Source organism: Vicugna pacos, chromosome 9, assembly GCF_048564905.1.
Source record: "Vicugna pacos chromosome 9, VicPac4, whole genome shotgun sequence".
Lineage (NCBI taxonomy): Eukaryota > Metazoa > Chordata > Mammalia > Artiodactyla > Camelidae > Vicugna > Vicugna pacos.
The window spans coordinates 44492013-44512373 of record NC_132995.1 but is presented as its reverse complement, the minus strand read 5'-3'; the positions used below and the strand labels follow the sequence as shown (position 1 = coordinate 44512373).

General features: G+C 37.0%; 1 protein-coding gene and 1 non-coding gene across 7 annotated transcripts in view; one reads left to right on the top strand and one right to left on the bottom strand.

Annotated features, from left to right (window-relative positions):
* The window catches only part of AP1G1 (adaptor related protein complex 1 subunit gamma 1), an 89411-nt gene that overhangs the window by 4973 nt on the left and 64077 nt on the right, over positions 1-20361 (bottom strand). For 5 of the 6 annotated variants that reach the window (XM_072967682.1, XM_072967681.1, XM_072967683.1 and 2 more), the window contains 10 exons: positions 19303-19356; positions 17943-18065; positions 17684-17773; positions 16792-16919; positions 15849-15953; positions 15035-15176; positions 14700-14826; positions 10629-10736; positions 10352-10512; positions 449-547 (listed from right to left, as the gene is read on the bottom strand). In XM_072967682.1, the coding sequence (XP_072823783.1) occupies positions 449-547; positions 10352-10512; positions 10629-10736; positions 14700-14826; positions 15035-15176; positions 15849-15953; positions 16792-16919; positions 17684-17773; positions 17943-18065; positions 19303-19356 (1137 nt within the window). The remainder of the gene's footprint in view (positions 1-448; positions 548-10351; positions 10513-10628; positions 10737-14699; positions 14827-15034; positions 15177-15848; positions 15954-16791; positions 16920-17683; positions 17774-17942; positions 18066-19302; positions 19357-20361) is intronic. The other variant, XM_006199705.4, reaches the window with a different exon arrangement.
* TRNAV-AAC (transfer RNA valine (anticodon AAC)) lies at positions 17362-17434 on the top strand. The gene has a single exon. It is a non-coding gene; the product is annotated as a tRNA-Val (tRNA).

The window sequence follows — 20361 nt, the reverse complement described above, 5'->3', positions numbered from 1 at the left end:
TAAAAATATAGCTTAATTTCAGTCGCTAAAAGCTATTATGTCTCCACTTTTGGTATGGACTTCATTAAAAATGTCTCCACTTTAGGTACGGACTTAATAACTCCAGGGGTAAATGTGGGTATTTGGTTCAACAAATGCTCTTAATCCCAGACTTTAACTTGTGTTAAAGATTAAAATATATACGCTTTCTCCCTCCCGCTCCAGAAAAAACTAGACCTTTAGCCCTCTAAATAGAGAAATCTTTAAAGCTGTATTTTAATAAGATGGCACTAAACCATTTAGTGTGTCTGGGCTCCATTTATTATCTACAAAAGAACAAGGAGTTAGACCAGACATTTTTAATAGATTTCTGCTACAAGTCAGGAAAACCTACAGACACAGAACACATTTTATTTCAGGAAATATGCTTATACCTTTCTCAGGTAATGTCTTTAAATGTGCTACTCACCTTCTGTGGGTTCAGAACTTTAATGACTTGTGTGATGGTCCCCGTATTAAATGCTGGGACAATGCTGCTGCTTGGAGACAGAAGCTGCAGCTGGAATGTCTAGTGGGAACAAAGGGTATTCTTCAGAAAAAGTAATACACTTAATGCTATGTCAGAGATGTCAATAAAAAAAGTCAGATACCCAGAGGATTAACAATTAACAGAGTTACCTACTACTAAATTCTGTTTGCTTTCCAGATATCAGCAATTCATGGCAAGTGGGCTATCACTTCATGGTATTTATAAAACCCTACTGTTTCTAGCAATGCACTACTCTCCTTTCTGGCAGAAGGAACTTTAGCCTACCACTTACCTTGGACTGGCAACTACACTTAATAGTAATTGATCAACTATGCAGGTTTAAAAAAAGGGGGGGGGTTGCCTATGGTTAAAAACAAGTAGAAAGAAATGAAAAGCTTTCTAAAAATAGTAAACCAGCATACCAGTCACCAACTACAGGCCTTTATGCTTTTGTGTATTTGGATGGCTGGGATCAAAGGCTTGAATCTTTGTTCTCTAAAGCCTATATAATCTGCAGTATGTCAGGGGTTACTTCTACATGACAGAGGTGAAGGAAAAGCTGGAAAGAACCAGCTTGTTAATATATATGTGGAACACATCAGGGTATCTACTCTGGGGACACAAAGCCCTCACAGAAAAATTATCTGCAGAATTAGCCTGTACAGTAAAAGACCTGGAAAAGCCAAACACCGTAATTTGCTGAAGGCTGGTGGATTTGTTTACAGGAAAGAGAGATAAAAGCGCTATGAGCAAGATAGGTAAGTCACAGTTAGCACAATATAGTATGAATACAGCTACTCTACATAGTAGAATTAAAAAAAGAGTATCTCCTGAAAGTTTAGTCTTCTAAAATATTAAGAGACAGAAAAAGAGAAGGGGATGGAGAGAGAAAAGAGAGAAGAGCAAGGGGGACCGAGGTGGGCAGGGTGAGGAAAGGAGGGAGGGAGGTCTGTTGGTCTACCTAGTTTTCTCTAAGGCCAAAAATCACAAGAGTAGAGATATAATCTCAATGCACAGCCTTATTACATTGGGACTTATTCATAATTCTATTGTCAAAATAAATTATGTAAGCTAAAATATCACTCATTTACATTTATTTCATTAAATGTAAGATGCCATCAACTGTAAATCACACCATTAGTTTATACACCACTGAGAAAGAAAATAGGCTGCCAATTAAACTATGACAAGGGTATCAGTTTTAAAATGCACCTCAAGACTTCCGGGCAAGATGGCGGAGTAGAAGGACGCCTGTAAGCCACCCTCTCCCACAAATACACCAAGACCCACATCTACAGACCCACTCAACCAACCAGAGCACCTGCGGAACTCCAACAGATCATCGCCCTCTTCAAAAGATAAAAACGCCAAAAATCTGGTAAGAGAAAAGGAAACAAGAAAGAACAAAAGGCAAAGCAGCGCGGGACGGGTCCCGCGGGGAGGGAGCGGCAAAGGAGGACTGGCGCTCGCTCGCTGGGTCTCCCCTCTCCAACTGAGAGGCCAGCGGGACGGAGGGGGAGCCTCCGAGGCTCGGATCTGTACAGAGCAGCCCTTGTCTGACAGAACTAAGTTAAACGGGCACAGAGCGTCCCCCCGACACCCAGCCTGAGACGCGGGCCGGCAGCAGCGGGCAGGGCCAGGCTGCATAATCTGGGCGGAGGACGGGGGCGGCTGCACGGAGGAAACTCCGGGGGACTGCAAGGGGCTGGGCGCCGGGGCTGTGGGTGTACAGGACAGAACAACCTGGGCCCTCCATAAAACAGCAAGGTTGATGTACTCTCGGGGGAAGGGTGCATACCCCCATCTCTGAAAACCCGCGGAAACTTCTCAGGGGAAGAGGGGCGGGGCCCAGGCAGAGCCGCCATATTCCCCGGCGCTTAACACCCAGGCGGGGGCAGAGACGAAACCTGCGTCCGCACCGAAGGGCTTAGCAGCCTCAAGGGCCAGACTGAGACGGGCCTACAGCCCTGGGCAGATAGGACCCTTCCATTCTGGTACCCCAGAGAACTTGCTCCACAAAGACAAACAAGCAGCTGGGTCTTGGCTCGGAGCAGGGACGAGGCTGCCCCTGGATCTTCCCCGAGCCCACCCGCGGAGCGCGACCAGGGCGGACCGCCGACCGGGGCGGAGCGCGACCGGGGCGGAGCGCGACCGGGGCGGAGCAGCGGCGCAGAGCGCAGCCGCACAGAGCAGCACAGAGCAGCGGAGCTACCGGCGGCGCAGGCAGGGGGAGAGCGGCCCCCCGCCTGTCGGGCAGGAACACAACCCCTGACCGAGGTGCTGGGAAGGGGCACGACCCGTCCTCCTGCCTGGCCAGTCTGCAACATCTGTCTGCGGCATCCAGAGGGGCAGTGACCCGCCCGCCTGCAGCAGAGGAGAGCTGCATCTGACCCCGTGATAGGAGGAGGCGCGATCTGCTTGCCGACAGGTGCTGGGAGCAGCACAGAAGAGGGCGCCAACGGAGGGCCTATGAAAACAAGCTGAGCTTCCAAAACAGGACGAAGACAGAAGGACATCACATTAAAAGCACACACACTCCAGGAGAACACCGACAACCCCCCCCCTTTTTTTTTTTTTTTGGTTTTTGTTTTGCTTTGTTTTTTTGTTTTCTGTTTTTGTTTCTGTTTTGTTTTGTTTTAATCTGTTTTTACCTGTTCTATTTTCAATTACTCTTTTAATTTTTACTTCTTAATTCATTTCTATTTCTCTTGGGTTTTGATGTCCTGTTATTGATTAGACACAGGCTTCAAACACATATATTCATCTCCCCACCCCCCCTTTTTTTTTAAGGTTTTAAAAGGACTTCTCCACCCGATTAATACTCTGCTTCAACCCACTCTTCTATTATTCATTATACATTGTTTTCAAACCCTCTTTCTCCCTTCTTTTAAAAATCTTTTTCTCTCTCTTATTCTTTTCTCTTTTTTTTCTTTTTCCTTTTTTTTTCCTAAGTTCTATTCCTAAATAGGCATTAGATAGATAAAATCCTTAAGATCCAAAATAGACAACTGATACTTCATAAACCACAGTGCCAGAGAGGTATGAGCAAGATGAAGAAGCAGAGAAACCTTTCCCAATTAAAAGAACAAGAGGAATCCCCTGAAAGAAAGCTCAATGAAATAGACATCGATAGCCTACTAGATCAAGATTTCAAAAAAGGAGTGATCAAATTGCTGAAGGAATTAAAAGAGATAATGCTTAGAGAAATAAAATATGTCAAAAATGAAATTGAAGCTATAAAGAAGAGCCAAGCAAAATGGGAAAACTCAATGACAGAGATGAGGAATGATCTAACAGCTGTGCAAAGCCGACTAGTTAATGCAGAGGAACGAATTAGTGACCTAGAAGACAGGGCAACAGAAAGCACCCATTCAGAAGAACTACAAGATAAGCAAATAAAAAATAATGATAATAGCATAAGGGACCTATGGGATAATATAAAGCGTCCCAATCTTCGCATAATAGGGGTCCCAGAAGGGGAAGAAGGATCAAAGGGGATTGAAAAGGTTTTTGAAGAAATCATGACTGAAAACTTCCCAAACTTAAAGAAGGAATCAGATATCCAAGTACAGGAAGCTCAGAGGGTCCCAAACAGGAAGAACCCAAATAGACCCACACCAAGACATATCATAATCAAGATGGCCAGAGTCAAGGATAAAGAAATGATTCTAAAGGCAGCAAGAGAAAAGCAAAGAGTGAACTACAAGGGAACACCCATAAGGCTCTCAGCTGATTTCTCTACACAAACACTACAGGCCAGAAGGGAGTGGCAAGATATATTCAAAGCCCTGAATGAAAAAAAGATGCAGCCTAGGATACTTTACCCAGCAAGGCTATCCTTTAGGATAGAAGGAGAAATAAAGAGTTTCACAGACAAAAAAAAGCTGCAGGAGTTTAGCAACACTAAACCCATGCTAAAAGAAATATTGAAAGGGCTATTCTAAATAGAAAAGCAGCAGGATGCTACAGAAATGAGAAACGTACAACTGGAAAGGTGATAACTCATGAATTACAAATAAAGAAAACACGAAATTACAAAAGAAGACATACAAATCACTGAGAGTGGGAGAGGGAGGCAGGGAAATATAGAATTTTTTTTCTTTCTTTTTTTAAATTTTTTTAACAGTAGGATGGGTTTGAGATCATGTTATTATCAGTTTATTAAAAACGGGTATAGGTTAATAGATTTACAAAAAAAGGGTAACCACAAGTCAAAAATTTACAAGGGAGTCACAAAAATTAAATTAAATCCATGATAATACAAAGGAAAATTACCAAACCACAAAAGGAAGAAGAAAGGAACAAAGAGGATATACCAATTCAACTGCAAAGATAAGTTCAAAATGGCAATAAACACACATCTATCATTAATTACTGTAAATGTTAATGGACTAAATGCTCCAGTCAAAAGACACAGAGTGGCAGACTGGATAATAAAGCAAGAACCTTCAATATGCTGCATACAAGAGACCCACTTTAGGGAGAAGGACACATATAGATTGAGAGTGAAAGGATGGAAAAGGATATTCCATGCAAATGGAAAAGCCAAAAAAGCAGGTGTTGCAGTACTGATTTCGGACAAAATAGACTTTAAAACAAAGGCCATAAAGAAAGATAAAGAGGGACATTTTATAATGATTAAAGGAATGATACAAGATGAAGACATTACACTCGTTAATATATATGCACCCAATATAGGAGCACCTAAGTACATACAAGAATTACTAACAGAGATAAAGGGGGATATTGATGGGAATACAATCATAGTTGGAGATTTTAACACTGCATTAGCATCACTAGACAGATCTTCCAGACAGAAAATAAACAAGGCAACAGAGAAATTAAATACTACAATAGAAAAACTAGATTTGGTGGATATTTTCAGAGCTTTACACCCCCAAAAAATAGAATATACATTCTTTTCAAGTGCACATGGAACATTTTCCAGGATCGATCATGTACTTGGACACAAAAGAAACCTCAACAAATTTAAGAAGATAGAAATTATCTCAAGCATCTTTACTGACCACAATGCCATGAAACTGGAAATCAACAACAGAGAAACAAAGGAGAAAAAAAAGAAAAGCATGGAGATTAAACAATATGTTATTGAAAAAACAATGGATCAATGAGGAAATCAAAGCTGAAATTAAAAAATACCTTGAGACAAATGATAATGAAAGCACAACCACTCAAAACCTATGGGACACAGCAAAGGCAGTGCTAAGAGGGAAGTTTATTGCGATACAGGCCTTTCTCAAAAAAGAAGAACAATCGCAAATAAACAAGTTAACCCACCACCTAAATCAATTAGAAAAAGAAGAACAAAAAGCCCCAAAAAGCAGCAGAAGGAAGGAAATAATAAAGATCAGAGGGGAATTAAATACAATAGAGATTAACAAGACCATAGAAAAAATCAACCAAACCAAAAGTTGGTTTTTTGAAAAAGTAAATAAAATCGACAAACCTCTGGCCAAACTCACGAAGAAGAAAAAAGAGAGAGCACAAATTAGCAAAATAAGAAAGGAAAATGGAGAAATTACAACAAACAAAATAGAAATACAGAATATCATACGAGAATATTATGAAAAACTCTATGGAACCAAACTGGATAACCTAGAGGAGATGGACAAGTTTCTGGAAACATACTGTCCACCAAAACTGAATCAAGAAGAAACTGAACACTTGAACAACCCGATCACTAGAAAGGAAATAGAAATAGCAATTAAAAACCTCCCTACAAATAAAAGTCCAGGACCGGACGGCTTCACCGGGGAATTCTACCAAACATACAAAGAAGAACTCATACCAGTCCTTCTCAAACTCTTCCAGACAATTGAAAAGGAGGGAATACTCCCAAACTCTTTCTATGAAGCCACCATCACCCTGATACCAAAACCAGGCAAAGACACTACAAAAAAAGAGAATTATAGGCCAATATCACTGATGAACATAGACGCCAAAATCCTCACCAAAATTTTAGCAAATAGAATCCAACAACACATAAAAAAGATTATACATCATGACCAAGTGGGGTTCATCCCAGGGACACAAGGCTGGTTCAACATACGCAAATCAATCAATGTAATCCATCACATCAACAAGAGAAAGGACAAAAACCACATGATCATCTCAATCGATGCAGAAAAAGCATTTGATAAAATTCAACACCCATTTATGATAAAAACTCTCGCCAAAGTGGGTATAGAGGGAACCTATCTCAACATAATAAAAGCTATATATGACAAACCTATAGCCAGCATAGTTCTCAACGGTGAAAAACTCAAAAGCTTCCCACTAAAATCTGGGACAAGACAAGGATGCCCACTATCACCACTCCTATTCAATATAGTCCTGGAAGTCCTAGCCACAGCAATCAGGCAAGAGAAAGAAATAAAAGGGATCCAAATTGGAAAAGAAGAGGTAAAAGTGTCATTATATGCTGACGACATGTTACTATATATAGAAAACCCTAAAAGGTCCACAAAAAAGCTACTAGAGCTGATCGAAGAATTCAGCAAGGTAGCAGGTTACAAAATTAATGTTCAAAAATCAGTTGCCTTTCTTTACACTAACGATAAATCAACAGAAAAAGAAAGTAAAGAAACAATCCCCTTTAAAATAGCACCCAAAGTAATAAAATATCTGGGAATAAATCTAACCAAGGAGGTGAAAGAATTATACACAGAAAACTATAAACCATTGATGAAGGAAATTAAAGAAGACTTTAAAAAATGGAAAGATATTCCATGCTCTTGGATTGGAAGAATCAATATTGTTAAAATGGTCACACTGCCCAAGGCAATCTACAGATTTAATGCAATCCCCATCCAATTACCCAGGACATATTTCACAGAACTAGAACAAATCATAATAAAATTTATATGGAACCATCAAAGACCTAGAATTGCTAAAGCATTACTGAAGAGAAAGAATGAGGCTGGAGGAATAACTCTCCCAGACTTCAGACAATACTATAGAGCTACAGTCATCAAGACAGCATGGTATTGGTACCAAAACAGACATATAGACCAATGGAACAGAATAGAGAGCCCAGAAATGAACCCACAAACTTTTGGTCAACTATCTTTGACAAAGGAGGCAAGAATATACAATGGAATAAAGACAGTCTCTTCAGTAAATGGTGTTGGGAAAACTGGACAGCAGCATGTAAAACAATGAAGCTAGAACACACCCTTACACCATATACAAAAATCAACTCAAAATGGATTAAAGACTTAAACATAAGACAAGATACAATAAACCTCCTAGAGGAAAACATAGGCAAAACATTATCTGACATACATTTAAAAAATGTTCTCCTAGAAGAAATAAAAGCAAGAATAAACAAATGGGACCTAATGAAACTTACAAGCTTCTGCAGAGCAAAGGAAACCAGAGATAAAACAAGAAGAAAACCTACGGAATGGGAGAAAATTTCTGCAAGTGAAACCGACAAAGGCTTGATCTCCAAAATATATAAGCAGCTCATACGACTCAATAAGAAAAAAATAAACAACCCAATCCAAAAATGGGCAGAAGACCTAAACAAGCAATTCGCCAAGGAAGACATACAAATGATCAAAAAACACATGAAAAAATGCTCAATATCACTAATTATCAGAGAAATGCAAATCAAAACTACAATGAGGTATCACCTCACACCAGTCAGAATGGCCGTCATTCAAAAATCCAAAAATGACAAATGCTGGAGAGGCTGTGGAGAAAGGGGAACCTTCCTACACTGCTGGTGGGAATGCAGTTTGGTGCAGCCACTATGGAAAACAGTGTGGAGATTCCTCAAAAGACTAGGAATAGACTTACCATATGACCCAGGAATCCCACTCCTGGGCTTGTACCCAGAAGGAAATCTACTTCAGGATGACACCTGCACCCCAATGTTCATAGCAGCACTATTTACAATAGCCAAAACATGGAAACAACCTAAATGTCCATCAACAGGTGACTGGATAAAGAAGATGTGGTATATTTACACAATGGAATACTACTCAGCCATAAAAACCGACAACATAATGCCATTTGCAGCAACATGGATGCTCCTAGAGAATGTCATTCTAAGTGAAGTAAGCCAGAAAGAGAAAGAAAAATACCATATGAGATCGCTCATATGTGGAATCTAAAAAACAAAAACAAAGCATAAATACAGGACAGAAATAGACTCATGGACAGAGAATACAGACTTGTGGTTACCGGGGGGGGGGGGGGGGGCGGGGTAGAGGGTGGGAAGGGATAGACTGGGATTTCAAAATTGTAGAACAGATAAACAAGATTACACTGTATAGCACAGGGAAATATACACAAAATGTTATGATAAATCACAGAGAAAAAAATGTGACAATGAGTGTGTATATGTCCATGTATGACTGAAAAATTGTACTGAACACTGGAATTTGACACAACACTGTAAAATGATTATGAATCAATAAAAATGTAAAAAAATAAATAAATAAATAAAATGCACCTCAATTTCAGAGATAATAAAAAGTAAAAACAGTAGTAGTAGAATCTATGAAATATGGTATCTTGAAGTTCAAGACACATCATGGTACACAAACAGGCACTGTATAGGACAGCACCAAGAACAAGGCCATGCTTTAAAGCAGGGACAGTACGTTGCTGTAACAGCAGCCTAAAGTAGTAAGTATAAAATCCTAAGTGGTAGCAGCTAACATTTACTAAGCACTGAACACACAGAAAATGCTTAAAACAGTACCTGGCACATAAAACTCATTTACTCCTCAAAGGAACCCTATGAAGTAAATATCATGATGACACCCTTCCTTTGCAAATGAAGAAACTGAGGCATAGAGATTAAGTAACTTGCTTAATGTCATATAACTGGTATTGAAACCATTACGTTCTATTGCTTATAAAACATCTACATTATTTTGACTCCTAAAATATGCAAGTAAAGAAGATTGCAAAGTCAACAGCAACCACAAATAAAAGGTCTTTATGAAATTGTGTTGTCTGAATATTGTATTTCACATGTCACTTCAAAGATTACTTACCTTAACCTATCCCAGGGGTTGACAAAATATGGCCCATGGGCCAAGAATGACTCGACAACTGTTTTTTTGCAAGTGTTCTACTGGAACAGAGCCACACCCTTATCTATACATCGCCCATTGCAGCTTCGGCACTATGATAGGATATAGCCTAAAATACTTACTATCTCGTCTTTTAGAGAAGAATTCTGCCCACTTCTCATTCTAAATTTTTCTTTTTCAAAACCTTTCATCATTCAAAGATAGAAATAAACACTTCTTAAACTAAGATTTAATATAAACAAAACACCAGTTTATAAAAATAAGCTGTCATTGTATCAATAGTAAACTAGATGTTAGTGAAGGAGGAATGTTTCTCTCACTTATATTACCAAGAGACAAAAAGTTTTCATTCTGATCCAATGACTAGAAGAGAATACCAAACACATAAAGTCCTTTATCTAGATTTAACTTTAAGTCCGTGTTAGAATTTGTGTTTTTTTGGTCTTTACTCAACCCCAACCTATCCTCAATGCCCTGAGCATTAATTAACAAACCACCTTGTAGAATTCCGCTCTCATTAACTACTATTAGAATGTCCTCCTTTTATCCTACAATACTAACTGTAAGAATATTTATCAACAAGTAAAAAGTATTCACTAAAAATGATTTGCTTCAATGAACCATGAAAACTGTTACATTATTTGCTCTTTGAGTTAAATCTGCAGATTTAGTTTAATCTCTAAACATTAAAATTTCTCTCTTACTAAGCGCATAAAAAATAATCAGCCAATCTTTAATCAAAGGATAAATGCCAAGAAGACAATTACAGTACCTTTGGTACTGCAGCCTGGAAAACAAAGTCTGTCATGTCCAGCTCTGTGCTGTTGGAGGCCTGTATCGTTATCACTGTGACACTGGGGTTGGTGTTTGATCGTTCAAAGGTGAATTCTATCTTCAAGCCATTCTTACTGTATGCTGTGATGGAGGGGATGCCTGGGAAAGCACAGGAAAATCAGTCTAACTGTAGTCAGCCTAATGCTTGCAAAATGATCACTTCCTTTCTTCAAAACTACCTCATGTTGCTCTAATGATAACACCAGTAAACGTACCTGTAGCGATGTCATTGAAGAGAGGCTGTGATGAAAGCCCATCCAACAAGAAGGGGGGCTGGGATATTTGTGGGACTGAGGCAGGGACAGGAGCAGCAGATGGAGCACCTAAATGAAACATCCCAAACTTCAGTCAACCCTAGCCAGCATGACAAAGCTCACTAAGAAAATACAGGAGAAAATTACCACTATCTCAAATTAAGGGATGGATGCCTTAAACAAGATACAGAAAGCATAAACCATAAAAGGAAAGAACTAAAAACTCAAGTACTTTAAAATGAGTAACTTCTTTTATTTTCTTCTAACTTTTTTTAAAGGCGGGGGAGGTAATTAGGTTTGTTTGTTTGTTTGTTTATTTAATGGAGGTACTGGGAATTGAACCCAGGACCTCATGAATCCTAGGCATACACTCTACCACTGAGCTATACCCTTTACCCTTAAAATGAGTAACTTCTGTTCATTAAAAAAATACAATAAAAAACAGACTAAAGTCAGGAGAAAATGTTTGCTACAAAATAACAGATGGATGAGTATCTAGAACTGTATCTCCTACAAATCAATAAAGAAAAATGATAACCCAATTTAAAAGTGGTAAGAGATGAACAAGCAATTCACAGAAGGAACCTGAATGAAAAAGTAATCTTACAAAGAGATGCTCACTCTTACAAGTAATGACTGGAATTTAAAACCACAGTGAATGGGGGAGGGTATAGCTCAGTGGTAGAGTGCATGCCTAGCAAGCACGAAGTCCTGGGTTCAATCCCCAGTACCTCCATCAAAAGAAAAAAAGTAAATAAATTAAAACCTAAAAAAAAATACTAAAAACCAGTGAGATATGATTTCATATCCCCCACAATGATAAACATTTCAATGTCTGGTAATACCAGCTACTGGTAAGAATATAGAGCAATGAGGACTTCTAATCTCTGCTCCAGGGATGTAAACTGGTACAACCAAACTAGAGAACAATCTGGCAATAATAGAGTTGAGCCACCATAGGATATTTAGCAGCACCACTGGCATCTTCTCCAAATATTTCCCCCAAAATATCTCCAGACACTGCCAAACTTTGGTGGGCAAAATCTCCCCTACTTGAGAATCACTGCCTTTCTTAGGAATGCTTTTGATTAATTCTTGCTTATGTACACAGGGAGATAAGTAAAAAAAGTATGCATAGCAAGATAATTTCTAACAATGAAATTCTAGAAGCAATCAAAATGTCCATCATTAAGATAACAGGTAAGTAAACTGTGGAACACTGACAAAATAAAATACTATACATATGCAACAGTAAAAATGTGAATCCACCAGAAATACATTTTACATAAATTATTCACAAATACAAGATTTAGCAAAAAAGCAAGGTGCAGAAGTACACATTTTGTCAGATACCAGTTCTGAGAAGGTTAAAAAATGGTAAAATATTACTACCCTCTGTGACATTCTAGAAATGCACAAGAGTAGTAAACACCAAAGCTAACACTGCTTTAGGACAGACAGTAGTTACTTCTGGGATCAAGAGGGAGGAGATGGGGGGAAGTATACAGGCAATGTCAACTTTCTTAACAGTATTTGTTTTATAAGCTAAGTAGATCAAGGCATTTATTGAATTCTATTTTATTTGAAAATAAATTTTCAAATTTTATTGAATTCGTTAAATATTTTAATATATTTTTACAAACACACACACCCTGGGAGAGGTAGTAAGGAATGGGGGAAAGAAATCACCAGATTACCATTTTTATTTGATCTTTCCAAATAAGAAAAGTTAAGGGGGGCAAGTGATGAAGTATTGTGAACTGAGAGAAACCAAAATTCTAAGAAGCAGCATAGGAAAATTCAGGAGGAAGATGGAAATGCATTTTATGTTTAAATAGATTTCAAACTACTTATGAAATTAACTGAAATTATACCATTTAAAAAAGCATTAAAGTGAAATAAAGGCTGGATTAGCTTTCAAAAAATACTCAAGTATACTAGAAAAAACTGACATACTAAAAATTAGCAAGGTAGAAATATATATGGCTAAGCAAAGCATAAGGAGTGAAAACAAATGTAAGCACCACAGAATGTGCAGTCAAGCAAATTACCAATGAAGAATACAAAGAAATACTCATAGAGTTATCTTAGTTTATAAATCGAATCTAGTCATTTTCCCACAATTTCTGTTTTCAAAAAAACTTTAGAAATGTGTTTCCATGGAAAATCACAGACTAACTGAGACATATGGGCAACATACGGATCCCTAAGCCCCTCAAATTTTAGCTTTTTCCTCCTAAAGGTACAATAGACAGTTTTGGGAGACAGAAGAAACTCACTGCTCCAGTTCCTCTAAAAGCACACACTAAATTTATTTCCTAATTTATACTGATGTAAATGAGTGTACATTAAGATATAACTGTAATGATGGCTTAAAGAGTCTAGAATTCAATTTTTTTTTTTTTACTTAAAAATGTAAGAAAATGGGAAAGCGTGTTTAAAACACATTATAAGGAAAGGCAAATCTAGGCTTTTTAACATTTTATCATGTCACTTTTTCATGTAACACTAGAAAAACAAGAAAGTCAAGAGCAAAAAACAAAACATTAAGTCCTCATGATACGTAAGTTAAAGGATACAAAAGGAATATGCAAAAAGGAAATCCATGTGTAATGCAAATATGCATAAACATAAAACATTCCCTGTGATTGAAAAAATAGGAATTAACAAAATAATAGAACCTATCTTTCACCTGTTAGGGCTTTTTAACAATGATAATATATACTATTTATGACTATACAGTGAAACTCATGGCCACATACATTGAGGAAAAGATAAGTAACACCAAGTGTTTACTATGTGTCATGCATGCACTGAAGTCACCATCCCTCAAAAATACCCTATGAGAAGTATTTATCATCCTTTTAAAAACAGATTCAAAAAGATTAAGCCTAACTTAACTTAGCCTAAGAATGTAAACCCAAAATAAATTTGGACAAATTTATGTAATAATGATATTTGTTAAGGCATTAGTTATAATGAGAAAAATATGGAAACAAACAAAAAAGCCTAATAGTAAGGAACTGAGTAAATAATGGTGCAAACTTCTTAATGAAATATTAGGCAATTGTGAAGATTATGTACTAACATGGAAATGCTAATATGTCAGTAAGTAGTGCATATCCTCTTCACACTATGTTTTAACTATGAGGTTGTTTTTGCTTTTCCAAATATCCAGGATAGCTCTGGCATCTCAGGATTTGAAATTGATTCTTTGTAAATGACTCTAAGTACATGACAAGTAACGTTTTGAAATTTTGTTAAGACACAAACACAAACCGTAAGTTTTGGGAGGCTGCGATGTTAGGAAAAAAATCATTTAGCCTGTGATCGCCAGTCTACAGGACCATTAAACATCCTTAACCTATGGCTATCTTCTACTTAAGGTCATGCATGCTATCACTCTCTGTTACACTTTAAAAGAAGACACTTAAGATACAATGATACTCCTGGACTCTTCTTCAACTCTTATGTTCACAATATTTCTGAACACATTAATTACAAATGTCTACTACATATAAGTATAGATAAGAAAAGATATTCCCAGATGAAAAATTATGTTTGAATACTGGAATCCTGGAGGATGATTTTCTCCTTCCACTGCTCTAATAAAAGGAAGAGAGAGGGAGAGGGAAGGTGGAAAACAGGTGAACATCTCTCCACTCTCCACAAAAGGCCATAGCTTTTGAAAACTAACCATAAGCAGAAAGAAAACTAGAAAAAGTGATGTCTTAGGACACTAACTAAAAGCAGAAGTGACTTGGGATCTATTTATTTTCTAGCCTGAGACAGTCCTTTCTATCTTATAATGCTATGAGTAATTTATTCTCCCCAAATTAAAAACTGGACTTGAAGGAATCCCTATGAATTATATCTAGAGCATTAGTATGGCAGCTTATGTGAGATTCTTATTTTTCACTTAGCCTCTCCCATCTTCAACTGTTCCATATGCTAGAAAGTCTATGTTCAGTGTAATTTTTCCATAAGGCCTTATCCCTAGTCAAGCACTAAATAACTGTAGTCTGTCCTCACCTGTAAGGTTGATGTCTCCCAGCAAATCAAGAAGTTCTCCACCAGCAGAAGCTGGTTTGCTTGTAGGTGCAGTTGGAATAACAGGTGTTATGTCATTTCCACCCAACAAATCCAATAAGTCATTGGCCTAAACAAGGAAATAGTATCTCAGTTATTAGTCTAATCTATATCTAATGCAAAGCCCTTAGAACACTTAAAAACAAGAAAGAGACAAACAAAAATACAAAGAAGAGAGCCACCAATCAATCCAGCAACACTGAAGAAAATCAGCTAAGAGATAGGTTCTAAGGAACTATATGGTTTTGAGGATCCCCAGTAAGTGAGTAACAAGCTACCTGGCTGGTGGGCTGTGGCCCAGAGGGTGGTGGTTTGGTCTCTAAAGGAGCTGGTTCTGTCTCTCCATTTGTCTGCACAATCTCAGTAGGGCCATTTGTGGTCACTTTTTCCATGACAGGCATTCTCTCAAGCAGGGCAGACCTGGAAGAATCTGAAGTGGTTAAATTCTAGGCAGTTAACCTAGATTCCCTACCCAAAACAATTTCTGTAACTATACTGAAGCCAAAAATGGAGACATCTCTCCCCTCCCCATTTCCCAACACATACACTAAAATAGAAGCTGGATTACAAGAATACATGACCTAAATTCTTGGCGGGATTAAGGGCAGGCAAGAAACCTTGAATGGACAAACTGTCCACCTAAATTCGGAGAGACTGGGACTTTTCAGTGACACAGAAGTTGGAATGAAAGAAAGGTAAATAAGTAGGTATTAGCAGTCTCCAATTAAGAAGATACTACGTAACAGAAGGTAAAAAAAAAGATGACACACCAAAATGTTAATAGTAATTATAGTTGAACGAGTTTCTCTTGAGGAAAAACAACTCCCACTTCTTCAACAAATAAAATGGAAAATGAAGAAAACTTTCCATACCAAAATAAAGAGAAGGAGAAATGAAAGAACACAGTTCACTTATTTCTTTAGAGGTTAGGCAGAATAGAAGATGGACAGAACATGAAGCAGCCAAACAATTAGAACTAAACAGGGTTGTGAAGTCCAGCCAATAAAGCATGAGGAATGACTCTCCTTATGGGTTATTATGACAATTTGGGATGTTAAAAGGCACAGGCATTGCTTAGTTTCTTTTACTTACCTCATATGGTCATATTTCTTAAAAAGTGCATTATATTCTACTGCCCTCTGCTGGAGCTCCACATCAATGCTGCTTCCATAGATGGAAACCACTTTCTTAATTCGGCTTTGGGATAAAATGACAAACAAACTCAAATACCCAAAAGAAAGTTCTCTCTCAAGCAGAGAAAATAATGCTTAAAACAGAGCCTCCTCATTAAAATTTTGAAATGCTCATTGTTTCTTAATGTACATAAGTTTTCAAAAACAAAACACCGTTCCTTTATCTTCGGTCATCAGACATACAGCTCAAGGCCATCAATTACCATTGTACTTATTCTAATTGTAATGCTAGATTTTGTCTGTTAAATATCCCATATATTAAAATTTGTGAGGTAAAAGTACTAATAATTAATCTGCTATAAAAGAATAAATTTACAGCGCTCATTCTCTTAATAATTTTAGTATCATTTTTCATGAGGCCTTACATTAAAGACTAAAGCAGAAAGTCTAAGAGAACTAAGTTTGTCTTAAATGTGCTTGGCTAGGAAACTGCTCCAAGAATTAATTGACTTCCATTCAAAATAGTATTTTAAAAAAAGCAAAATTTAAAGATTTAAACACCAAAACCTTTCTTCCTATTTAGACATTTCAAAATACCATAATAAACCAGAATGCTTATATGAGAAAGTAACTACTTTAAAAAAAAAAGTCATCAAAAATCTAATTCTAAAACACTACCTTTTACCTTCAAAAGTCAATGGTGGGGTAGGAGAATGAGAGGGAGCAAAGTATAGGCAAAATAAGGATTAACCATGAATTGATGATTGTTTCTGTGGAGTAATAGGTATATGTAATTCATTTTACTATTCTCTCTACTTTTGCCTTTGCTTGAAATGTCCCATAATAAGAAGTTTTTAAAATTACAAAACAACATGTTCACCCTACTTTTTCTCCATACTCACTTTACAGTACAGGTGAATCGAGTAGAAAGCTTCATAATGGCAGTGAGGGCATAACCTCGTGTCACAGAGGTGGACATATTAGAGATTAAGACACTTTCCAAAATATCCAACACTTCATCCTCTGTTACCTGGGGAGAAAAAAAAAAGGCAATGTAAGATGAATTTTAACAGTAGATATCTAAATCCAGTATCAAGTCACAGGATGCCATCAGAAAGACAATCCTACCACCATTATCAAAGCTTCCAACACAATCTGTGCTTTGCCAGGGTAACTGTCTTAAGTTAACCCATCAACCACAAGCAGGTAGGAGGGAGATAAAAAAGAGTGGAAAATATCTATTAGGGGCTAAGAGGAATTTTATAACTTCAAGTGGCAGAAGTAGAGGAAGAAAGGAAAATGATACATAAAGTTCAACTGTTATTGCCACAACTTCTCTGAAATCTAGTCCTCTAATGAGCAAATGGAAACATGGATACACCTCTCATTACTTCTTGTCAACAGAGGGTAAGAGAAACAATGTAAGTCAGTCTGAAGGGATGGGGAGTGGTTATTACAGATGGTTCTAGAGGGGAGGGTATAGCTCAGTGGTAGAGTGCATGCCTAACATGCACGGGATCCTGGGTTCAATCCCCAGTACCTCCATTAAAAGAATAAATAAATAAGTAAAACTAATTATGACCCCCTACAGAAAGGAAGGAAGAAAGAAAGAGAGAGAAAGGAGGTTCTAATATCTCACAACAGCCCAAAAAGTTTCAACTCAAAAACTGACAGGTTACTCTATGTAATTCTGGAATTATTTCTTTAAAAGGTTTTTCAAGGAATCAACTTCAACTCATTAAACACCAAAAACACTATTTCCCCCCTTCCTTAACCCAGAGTGACAAAGGCTACCTGAATAGGCTCTTCCTCTTCACACTGACCAGATACAAGAAGATCTCCATATTCACCTATACACCAGGCAGCTACTTGTACCAAAGGTTGCTGTCAAAAGAAAACCACTGTTTGTCAAAGATTTCAATCCCTGAAAGGATGAATGCAACTCACAGGTCATCTAGTCATAAAGGTCAAAACTGGCACATCTAGAGTGACAATAATAAGAGCTTATCAGGAAAATAAAGGACAATTTCCCCACTACAGTAAAAGTACTTACTTGAGAATAATCACCAAGAATTGCTTTGTACAAGCGCTGGACAGTATAGGCATGCATCTCCACACTATTGGTTATTAACTGGATCAAGTTGGGAACTGCATCATCACGAACATAGCTTCCTGCCTAAAAGGAAATGTAGACAGTTACCCCTAGAAACATACAGTAATGATAAGAAACGTTAGCTAGTAACATAGTTGTTCAAAGGAGACTACTACAAAACACCCTCAAAGATAAGGCTGTTTCCAATTCTTATGTTCCTAAGCAGCTCAAACTTCAAAGTCTTACTTATTTAAGTGAATATTTGAAGTTCTTAAATTTCATAAAAAATAAAATAATACTCTTTCTCCAAAGTAAGAATAAAAAAATAAAGGTTTAAAATTTCAAGAAAGGCCTTTTCTACTCAAAACAGGTCAGATCTACCACTGCAAAAATTTAAGAAGTAAATTCACTGGGAACTTAATTACAACAACCTCTCCCTTCTCGCAACACTCCAACATAGGTGTAAATGGTATGTTAGCTCTAGTAGGCACAATATTCTGGAGGATGGAGAAAGGAGTGTACGTGAACAGTTCAAACAGCTTGTCAAATAAGGTAAGATGGAAATAAATAGCAACTTTTTAAAAACCTGAGTTTATTTAAAATATCACACTGTCCTTTAAAAACTAGAGTTTAAAAATATTATAGAACCAACAATTAGTCCCAGGAATGGGAAGTATTTCATATTTTAATTATCCACATTTTTTAAAAACTTGATCTCTTTAATGTCCTTTTGACTAGTGGAATCTGAGATTTATAACCACAGAAACAAAGTAAAGCTATTTAACCTATGAGGAAATTAAATTTTGACCTTGTCAGAGCATTATGATAACCAGGCTGCACAGGACACACAAACAGTGGAACCTGTGCCTCCTATCAGCCCACCTTAGTCAATCTCCCATTACTGGACAGAAGAGTTGATCTGATTTACAAGACTGAGACCAAGACTAACCATATGTACTTTGCAAAGAGCAAAAAAAGGAAAAAAAATCCCATGTGACTGGGATACCCACTCCTGTTAAGAAACACGAAGACAGAGGGAAAAGCTTAGGGAAATAGTCAAAAAGGAAAGGTGAGAAACTAAAAAGCAGGAAAGCAGGTAATTAGTGGTATGACTTGGATATTTATATTCTTACCTAATGGGAAAAAGCATAGTGCTTTAAACAAGATAAAGTATCAACATGATCTAACTGACATTTGTAGACCACTTCATTCAACAACACAACAGACATTCTTTTCAAGCTCACATAGAATACTGCTTGTGTTTGGACACTCCTAGTTGTTTACAGTTTTCCTATGTTGTAAATAAGATTAAGACACGCACCTTTGTATACACACTTTTGTACAACTGTCCTTTTATTTTTTCCAAGAGAAAGTCCTAAAAACAGAACTATAAATTAAAAGGTATAAACTAAGACCTTTGTTTAGTCTGCAAACTATATTCTGGAAAAATAGCTCCATTTAAACCCACATAAAGTAAAAAGTACTGCATGTTTCTCTATTTTGTAATTAGCACTAGGAATTAGATTTAAAAATATGACAAGTGAAAAGTGACACCTCGTTTTCACTTTATTTACTATCTTTTTAATAGTAAGGGTATTCTTCAATGTTAACTAGCCATTTCTTCTTCTTCTGTGAAATGCCTGTTCAAATTTTTCTATTAGAGTGTTTGATTTTCCCTATTAATTGTAAATTATTTATATGTTAGAAGTACTTACATGCTGTCATGTGCTGCAATGTTTTTCCCCTAATTGTCATTTGCCATTTAACTCTGTAGATTTTTTTTTCCTTCTGCTATACATGTTTTGAATTTAATGTGGTCAAATTTGTCAATGTTTTTTGCTTCTGGTGACATAATTAGACATAGATAATTATGTTTTCTTTATATGCCACTCTATCTTCATTTTTATTCTTAAATCTCTAATCCCTGTCTATTAACTGAATGGTAAGTGAAGAAGCTCCAGAACTCTGGAAGGCTACCAAAGAAAGAATATAAAAACAGAATTTAAAAACCAGAATAAATTTAGTCATTCAAAACTTCCCAATGATTTCCTGATCTCTAATTAGAAGAACAATGTTACTTGAAAGTAAAAAACAAAAACAAAAACAAATAAACCTGAAAAATGGAATGTCTAAATTTCAATTTTTGGCCTGTCACCCACAGTGCTATGAATGCATGTAATTATCTTGACGCTTCTGAGCCTCATTCCTCAAAACTTATAGTTAAGAGGGGAAGAGAGTGGGAAGGGATAAATTGGCAGTTCGAGATATACAAATACAAATCACTATATATAAAATACTATATATAAAACAACAAGTTTATACTGTATACACAGGGACCCATATTCAATATCTCGCAGTAACCTAAAATGAAAAAGAATAT